General features: G+C 49.1%; 2 protein-coding genes across 2 annotated transcripts; both read right to left on the reverse strand.

The window, feature by feature from the left end:
* Positions 1–3,498: 3,498 nt before the first annotated feature.
* On the reverse strand, positions 3,499–5,787 carry VAMP1 (vesicle associated membrane protein 1). The gene is made up of 5 exons (XM_034060245.1): positions 5,765–5,787; positions 5,249–5,378; positions 4,309–4,467; positions 4,015–4,066; positions 3,499–3,823 (listed from the first exon to the last, which is right to left on the reverse strand). Coding segments are annotated over exons 1-5 (417 nt in total). The 5' UTR covers positions 5,767–5,787; the 3' UTR covers positions 3,499–3,749.
* Positions 5,788–8,399: 2,612 nt separating this feature from the next.
* Positions 8,400–9,160, reverse strand: MRPL51 (mitochondrial ribosomal protein L51). Its single transcript, XM_034074462.1, has 2 exons — positions 8,834–9,160; positions 8,400–8,669 (listed from the first exon to the last, which is right to left on the reverse strand). The coding sequence occupies exons 1-2, from the start codon at positions 9,090–9,092 to the stop codon at positions 8,473–8,475; spliced, it is 456 nt and encodes a 151-aa protein (XP_033930353.1). The 5' UTR covers positions 9,093–9,160; the 3' UTR covers positions 8,400–8,472.
* Positions 9,161–9,173: the final 13 nt, after the last annotated feature.

The following is a 9,173-nucleotide window of genomic DNA, read 5'->3' on the forward strand; positions in this document are numbered from 1 at the left end:
GAACAGCATAGTTAAGACATTTCCCCCACTAAATCTGAAGGTGTTGAAACAGGAGCTGTATCTTTAAAGACAGAGCTTTAACTGCTAATTAGACACAAAGAATTACTCCACCAAAGCCTTGGCCTTGCTTTTAGTGGACCTTACAGTTCAGGGTAAGACTGCAGGAACAGCAACAGTCCTGATGCTTTAAAGGATGGCACCTCAGGAGGTGAGCTCCCAGCAGACCATGGTACTTCAAATGCCCAGCTGAGGATTTCTGGTTAGACATACAACTCTTTGCAAACACACAACATGACTCTTGAGTTGGGCACTGCCCTGGAGCAACTTTCCCCAGCATGCTCAGCCCCAGCTTTGTGCTCCACATCAGCTGGCCAGCTTTAGCAAGCAAACACCGTAAGTTTGGCTAAGGACTCAGAGACACTGTAGTCAGTCTGGACACACATATGTTCCAAGGAAGAACTTTTCCTATTTCCTTACATGAACTAGGCCAAGAACTAACAGGAAGACAACACACAACTTGGCAGAAATTGTAGCATGACTAGTTCATTCAGGTTGTGCAGGCTGTACCTGTGATGTAGTTTAGGTTGTACATGGTGCTTTGATCTACCAGCCAGTCCAGACACCCTCCTTTCCCAGCAAAGCTTTTGTCTTTGAAAGGAACAGCCTATCTGCACTGCTCCAAATTCACCATATTATGGTTCAAATTGACCATACGTTTTCTGGTATAATTTTGGTGATGTTTAAGACTAGAAAATGATTGACCATAAGGAGATCGCAAGCCACAGAGACAGATAAGAGCATAAATACTTCATTTTAAAATAAGCCTGTACTGAAAAAAGTGCATTTTCAATGGGCATTTCTTTTTAATGAGTTTCACATGTACAGTGAAGCAAAACAAGGCACTTACCTTTAGTACAGCCATGTTCCAAGATAGGCTGTAAACAGCATCCTACTCTTGGAGGTCTTGGAACTAGATATTTTACCCCAACATCAACATACAACTGTTTTCTGTGTTTAGGGATCTGACAATAGGTTATCGAAACCCAAAGGCAACATACACTGAGGAACTAGAGCTACCAGTAACACACCCTCCCATTCAGGGAACTACCTCCCCACACACCACACATTGGCTGGACATTTGGCAGCTGGAAGCACAGTTGGCTTGGGCAACCTCTTCCTGCAGAGCTTCTGGTTCATACATCTTGTTACAGACTTATCATAGAGCCAGTCCAGTACGAGGTTCCAGTACAAGTGCAGCTGCCATCATTGCAATAGAAAACCAGCCACTGCTTTGAGGGACAGAAGTCCAGGTGTATGTGTAGAAGTGACAGACAAAAAAACAATTGTCCCAAAACCAGTTTGGCATCCCAACCCCTTCCACCCAATGACAAACCAGACAGACTCAATAAGGTGGTGAATTGTCTTTCTTAGAGAACACTTCAAGTACATGAGCTGATAACTACAACATGCCAGAGGAAATTACAGTTGTGTTTTTAGAGGAAGGAAATAAAACTGCACATGCATGAATGGCTGTAACGTTATGGACAGCAGAGTCCCTTGTTTTTACTCAGAGGGCCTTGATGATCTTTTCCCCCCCATGCACAAAGACACAAAGGAAAGGAAAGGGAGCAGAAGAGAAGGCAACATACAACATCTAAGAGAAAGAAATGGAAGAGACAGCCTATGGGGACCTCAGCCCCCCCAGAGGAACAGGAGAAATGGGACACCAAAGGCTTGTTTAGAAGAGTTCAAGAAAATTTCTGGTCTGGGGTCCTCAAGCTTGCATGCCCACCCCCTAAAATGACAGCAGTAAGCAGTGCAAGCAGGCCCTGGCTCCTCTTCAGTAGACGCACTTCTGACCATCCATCACATCTCATTTCCACAGGGAACTAGGGAAGTGCTCGGGGGACAAGGGCTGCTTCACTCCACATCTTCATCTCTGCCCTCACTCAAGGTGGAGAGGGATGGAATTGCAGGGAGATGAACTTGATGCAAATGAAACGCTGGGGCATGGAAGTGAGCATGCAGAACCTCGCCCCTTCCCAGATGCCCAGTGAGGAGCAAAGTGGCCTCCCTGGCACGCCCAATGAAATAAAAAGCATCTGCTCCTCCCACCTTTTGCACTTCACTCCTATCTGGGAACTCCATTGATATTCTCCCATCTTACATTCCCTTAAGCCTAGACACACCCGAGGTAGAGCTTCCTAAATTAAAGAGGTGCCCTCTTTCCAGTCTAAACTATAAGCTGCAGCTCAGCTTGTAAAGAAAAGATGCACATTCCTCAGAAGACTGCAGAAACTGAGGAACAGGGCACATTCAAGCAATTCACAGCTCTTGTTAATTGTGATGGAGGAGAACAAGGGGCTTGCTTACAGAAAGCCACAGCATTCCATGATGTAAGTTTATTTCCAGCAGACCACACTGGAAGTAAATTCAAGAGAGCCCATAGGAAGTAGGAGGATTTCAGTTTGATAGGCAAGATCTCTATAGAGATCGAAGCCAACAAACTGGGACATCTGTTGTCACTTTGCAATATCTATGCCCAGAGCAGCATTTCCCTCCAAATCCCTAGCTAACCATTCCAAGGATTTTCTAACTCCTGCTGGAAGTTATGGCTTTGTGGTAGGAGAGACAGAACAGGTATTCTTAATCAGAATGCTGTGTGGCTCATTCAGCCTCATCTGGAATACCTCCAGGCTCCTTCGGCCCCATCTGCTACAGAGTGGATTTCCTTTGACATTCAACCAGTAACAAAAGCAGAATACCCATTCCCATTCTGCCACTACCCCAAAGTCTCCCAGAAAGCTACAAGCTAGTAGAAAGCCACAGCATCCTGGCTTGTGTCTGCATAGATGAAAGGAGTATTTACCACCCTGCACTAGACTCCTTACCATTGTTCTTTTGTTTCTTCTGGCAGGAGATTTTACTCCCACACCTGCCTTTTAGATAGTAAAAAATCTCTCCTTACTTCACTGTGTGCAGTCTGTTGCACTTGACTGAGTTAATCATGTAGGCTTTCCTTTATCATAACTGAAATGGCCACATTCAGACAGCAAGTCATCTGAAAATAAGGACAGGCAGAATCTCTCATGCTCATCTCTCCATGACTAGAGAAATCTAGATCACTGTAGAGACTGGTCAAATGGCTCAGTACTAGCAAATGCAAACTAGCCTTTATTTCAGAAGCTTGATGAAAAGCTTAACTCATGCTGCCGCTCTTTTTTAGGCAGAATACTAAAGAATCTCACATGCTGAAGTCCTTCATCCCTAAAGGCACTGCATTAAGGCATTCTTATTTTGCTAGAGTCCACACAGGCACTAGTTGAGAAACAGGCAAAAATAAACCAAAGAAATTCCCTACAGAAGAGCAGGAGCAATAGCTACCTGCTCCTCCTCTACTTCTCTTTCCTCTAAACTCTAAAGCTGCAGCAGCTGTTTAAGGCTAACCATGTTCAGTAAAGTGCTTCAGAGTTATATAGAGAAGACTAATTAAAACCAATGAAGAAGCTAGGTGGAAGGGAAGGAAAGGTTCAGGGATAAGAAGAGACAGGCAAGGTGACAGGACAGTAGGTTGCAGACTGAAGGAGATGCATTCAAGTAAAAAAATAGACTGGAGACAAAGCAATACGGAAAGAAAAAGGAAAGAACAAGAGGGCAAGTTACATCAAAGGTCCCTCAAAGAGCTCCAAATTCCCCACCAGGGAAGGAACTTGCCAACCCACCCACTCCAGGGTAAACACCCCTCATACTTACAGGTTCACCTGACCTGGCAGACAGAATTTCCCACTTCTACAATGATGGCCACCCCCAGGTCCTTCTGTTACTATGTAAAAGTATACAGTTTCTAGTGTAAGTGCAGGAGTTCTTCTAGCACCACCACCTCCCTTCCCCAAGGACTGAAGTTAATACTTATGCAACCAAGACCCTCTAGATCTCAAATCTAAAAAGAAAGAGTTTAAGGTACTGTAGCGTTGGTGCTTCTTCACTTTTGATCCTGAGCTTTTCAGTACTTACTTGCAATCACCACCACCACAATGGCACCAATCACTCCCATCATGATCATCATCTGCAGAGAGAGATTGTTAAAGAGTAATACTCAGACAAGACTGACAAGTTCACATCTTCTCAGACAGCCAGGGAACATAAGCCAGACCTTGAAGGTAAGACAGCCAAGACCTCAAAGTCTTTCCACAGTAAAAGAGTCCTAACCATTTGAAATCATTATTACACCCCAACTATCCTCTCAAAGCTCTGGAGAAGACTAGCCCAATGTTCTGATGAAGGATATAATGGCAATAGGAAACTCACCTTGCAGTTCTTCCACCAATACTTTCTTTTGAGTTTTGCTGCACTACTTTCAAACTGTGAGGCACCAGCCTGAAGTGCATCTGCCCGGTCATCTAGCTCTGACAGTTTCTCATCTCGCTCCAGCACCTTGTCTACATTTACACACATTATATCAACAACCTGCAGAAGGAAGAACAGTAGCAGCAGTTGTACTGGTAAAGAGAGTTGAAAATAATAAGAGTCAGGAATCTAACATGGAGATGTTAATAAGCAAAAGCCCTAAACAAGGGGAAAAAGGCCTGGATAAAACACGGCTTTCAAGCCACTGTCTACTCTGAAGCAGGGAAAAATTGTTGTCCTCCCTCCGCACCCCCTCATTAAAGTATCAGTTCAAGTACACTTAAACGAGGTTTTCAGCCCCACATTCTCACCTGTTTTTAAAGCTCTCAAATGCAGCAAGCCTAAGCCACCCCCTTAATGAGAATAACTGTACACTTACTCTCTGGTTATTGCAATGATTTACAGCTACATGTGGCTGCCCCAGTGAGGCATAAAGGCGTTACTGCAGGCCAGCAGCCACGCTACAGACACCGACCCTGGAAAGTCAGGCAAGGCTTCCTGCACATCACATATTGAGAGTGCACACGGACTGTTTGCTTGAAGCAAAAGGGCAGGGATCGAGACCTCTTCTGGATGCACTATAGGAGATACCAATAAATCTAACAGGTCTGCTCCTTAGAAGCTGGGATAAAGCTGCTTTTAAACATAAAGCAATCCCTCCTCCAGCCTCTCTATAGGTCTGCCACCATGATATGATTATTACTGCGTTTCTGGCACTAACATAACAAGAGCAGCCACCTCCTCAGCAGCAGGTGCCTGTCAAGAGCATCACTGCTGCAGAGCAACAGCAGAGTGCAGACAGTCGATGGGAAGCCAGCACACGGCTGGCAGAGCTACTGACCTCCTTCACCTGGGCCTGCGTCTGCTGCAGCCGACGGTTACTGCTCAGATTGGGGGGTGCCCCAGCGGGGACCCCACCGGGAGCTCCCCCTTCGGGGGCCCCGGGAGCAGGTTGCTCAGTTGGGTCAGACCTAAGGAAACACATATGGGCAAAGAGAAAACCTAATGAGACGCTTAAGAGAGAGCATCCTACCCCCCAAATCCACCTGAACCCCACTGCCCCAGGCTGGGCCGGCACCAGCAGCAGCTCCAAGGGTCCGCAACTTGCCTGGATCCTCCCGGACCGGGAGCAGGGGAGGACCCAGAGCAAGGGAGGGCCCAGAGCAAGGGAGGGCAGCTGGGGGGGCCAGGGGAGCAGGAGCCCGAAGGGAAGGAGACGGAGGCCGCAGCTGCTGCAATGCGCCACTGGGCTTCACCGCCGGCGGCCAGCCAGAGGCTCTGCACCCAGCGGCCCGGCCGTCATTATCCCCCACCCGCATCTCTCCCCCCTTTCCGCCCACCGCAGCCAGCCACTCACATCTGCAACCCGGACCAGCACCGCCGGGCACGCCGCAGTCAGCTCCGCACCCGCACCACCAACCGGGAAAGGATTTATAGACGATGAGGCCCCGCCCCTAAGAGCAAACAGCCAATCAGAAGCAGCAGCTGGAAGGAGTCGCCGCAAGCAGCAAATCAGCACCGCCCTTTCGGTTCCGCCGCAGCCAATCAGCGCTCCGCGACCCTGCCGGAGCGAGGCGCCCTGCGGAGACGCGCCTCGCTCCGGGTGTTTGAGAGGACGAGCAGCTGTGACTGAGCCTCGGATCAGCCAATGGGAGCAGAGCCCGCCCCCATGGCAGCGGCCAGGCCGGGGAGCAGCGGGGCTCGGGGGGTCCGCGGTGCGTCCCTTATCGCCGGTGGTCCCGGCAGGTTTGAGCGAGGGCTTCCCTGTAGGTGACGCAGGGCCTCAGTATGGTCACCTGCCCCGTCCGGTTTCCCCTTCGAGCCCGTGCCGTTACAGGTCCATAGTGTGTGTGTGTTGGCTCTGTTTAAATCACTTGCCCGCTCCTGCGATAGAGCAGGGGAAGCCTGTTAAGAGGAAGCCCCACCAAGTCCCCGGAGTGGGTGTCTTTGAGCCTCTGCTGCCCACTGGGGTAGCCAGGCTCCAGCGGCAGCCCCAAGGACAGTTAGGTGTTCCCCTCTTAAGATGTTGAGAAGCCTGCTGGATCAGAAGGGAGGATGCTTTTGTTCAGGACAGAAAAGGAGGCAGGGAAGTACTGGCACAGGAAGTCTCCCTGCAGCACTTGGTGTGGTGAGTAGGGTGACAGGCAGAGGTTTGCACCTATGCTGAGCTGCCTTTTCAAGTCATAGAATCAACTGGGTTGGAAAAGACCTTTAAGACCTTCAGTCCAACCATTCCCCAGCACTGCCAAGGCCACCACTAACCCATGTCACTGAGGACCACATCTACCCAGTATGTGAACACTTCCAGGGACAGTGACTCCATCACTGCCTTGGGCAGCCTGTTCCAATGCCTGAGTACCCTTTGGGGGAAGGAATTGTTCCTCATCTCCATCTAAACCCCCCTTGGCACAGCTTGAGGCCATTTCCTCTTGTCCTATCACTTATTACTTGGAGAAGACACCAGCCACCTCCTTGCTCCTTTCAGGTAGTTCAGAAGGTGATACAGACCATTAATAAAATGGTTTTTTTTACATCAGATCTAATAGATTAGTAGATACAAATGACTATGTTACAAATTATAGCCTGGAAACCAAAAGACCATGGCTTCAAGGAAGACAAAGACTTAATACAGGGTTGAGACAATAGCAGATGGTTTGCAGATAGGACTGTTCAGGGTTAAGGAGCAGCCTAGCACTAGCCTCAGCAGAACTGCAGGTTTTTAAGCTGTGCCTTCAGACAAGCTGCCAAGGGACAAGTCATGGAAGAAACTTCTGTAGCTTGGCGACCTTCCTGCCGCAGTCTGAGAACAGTTCCAATAACCATTGCTAATAACAAGATGGAGCTTGTGGATCTAGCTTGTGGATCTACTGGCCCACAGAGCCCTTGCCAAGTTGGTGCTTAAGGACCAAGAGGTGACTAAGGACACCAGGTACCTTTCTCAGGCACTTTCCCAGTTTCTGACATACTTTCAGGCAAAGATTTGCTACACCCAAGGTTTCTGTATGTGATAACCCCCAGGTGCTCTCTTCCAGGTGCTCTCGCAGTCTCTGCTTGGACACACACACATTTCCTGAACCCATAGGTCTGCCACCCTGCTCCTGAGAACATGGACTTCAGGTGCTTCAACAGAGACTTTGGCTACAACATTCCTAAGGATTAAGACTTAGAAAAAAATTCCTTTCATTCCCTTGCTCTTCCAACCAAGTGCTTTGGAAGACCGAGCAGCATTGCTCAGTAACAAGATACATCTCAGCAGGTAAACACCCCAGTTATCTAGCAGCCAAATTAAGTACTAATGGATAAGAGAAGCAAACATCTGCTCATCATTCTGATGTTTCTGAAGTCTGTAACAGTCTTTGTGATGCTGGACTAGCAGAATACCAGCTTTGACTCACCGTAACTTCTCTTCTAAGGGAACCAATAACAGTTATGGAAAACTAGAAGCTGGAGTTTTTAAAAACAGTTAAGTGCCTGAGTTTCTTCTGCAAATCCTAACTAAATTAGAAACAAAAGGCCACTTGGTCAGTAAGCATTATTAGCATGGGGTTAAGTCATCAGTGTGAAAGATGAATCTGTTCTTAAGACAGGTTCTGGTGCATTTCAACTAATATTTGGATCATTGACACTTAATTACACATAACTGAAGAAGGAGGGAGCAAGCAGAAAAACATTAGCAGACACTCTTAGCACTAACTTGAAAATTCAGTTATGAAGAAAAAGATCTAAGCTGGAGCATACTGAAACTGTCAAGTAGGACATCAGAACCTGAAGCTCAGAGACTGAAAGCGTGCGAGAAGCATGGCCAAGAACTAGAGAACTGTCAGGTCAAGTTCAGGGATGCAGGCTGGAATAGATATTTGTGAGAAATATGTAGGGAAATGATTGAAGGGCCAGAATTTGCACAGAGGAGCTCAGGCCTGAAGCAGAAGCAGGACCTTGGGACCAAGCCAGAAGTGCAGTGTAAAGGCTGCAGAAAGCACTGGGAACCCAACTGTGTAAAAGCTGTTTTTATTCTGACCACGACAGCACAAAACCATACTGCATGTACCAAACCCAGAGTCAGTCCTAACGGTGCTTCCCAGTGCGATTGAAACGCTTGAACAAGTACCGGATCCTCTTGTTGAGTTTGTGGTAGTCCTCCATAAACATCCGATCTCCCACCATCTTCTTCTTGCGAATGCACCTCTGCAACTCGTTCCCTTTCCAGCCTCGCAGCCACGTGGGCCCCATGATGAGTTTCTTCGGGTGCAGCTGGAAGCCGCCTGAAAATGGGAATGCAGAGCAGAGAGGATGAAGCTGGGCCCTGCTGTTCCAAGGGCAGCTGGCTCCTACCCTCTCTGCCTGGTCGTTGCTGGAAGAACCGCTCACCCACAGGTAGGTCCAGCCTCCCTCCCCTCAGGCCACAGCACAAAGCCGGATGTCTTACCCAGGATCCCCACGTTGTCGTAGACCCCGAACAAGGCTCGTTTTTCCGTCCACCGATCCACCTGCTTGCGCTTCTGAGGCTCCTTGATACGGATGGGCCGGGTGAGCCCTGCCAGGGGCGAGGACAGCGGCACGGGGAGACCGGGCCGTATTGGCCCGCACAGCGCCCCGCTGCCGCTGCTAATGCTCCGCTCGGCGCGGAGCAGGGGCACGGCACAGCCCAGCAGGGCCCGCCCGGCCGCCCGCACCAGCGCCGCCATGGCAGTGACCCCGGCCGGGGCGGGCGGAGGAACAGCTCCGCCCTGCGGTGTCCTTCCGCTTCCCTATGACCGCGGCAGCCG

Source organism: Melopsittacus undulatus, chromosome 2, assembly GCF_012275295.1.
Source record: "Melopsittacus undulatus isolate bMelUnd1 chromosome 2, bMelUnd1.mat.Z, whole genome shotgun sequence".
Classification (NCBI taxonomy): Eukaryota; Metazoa; Chordata; class Aves; order Psittaciformes; family Psittaculidae; genus Melopsittacus; species Melopsittacus undulatus.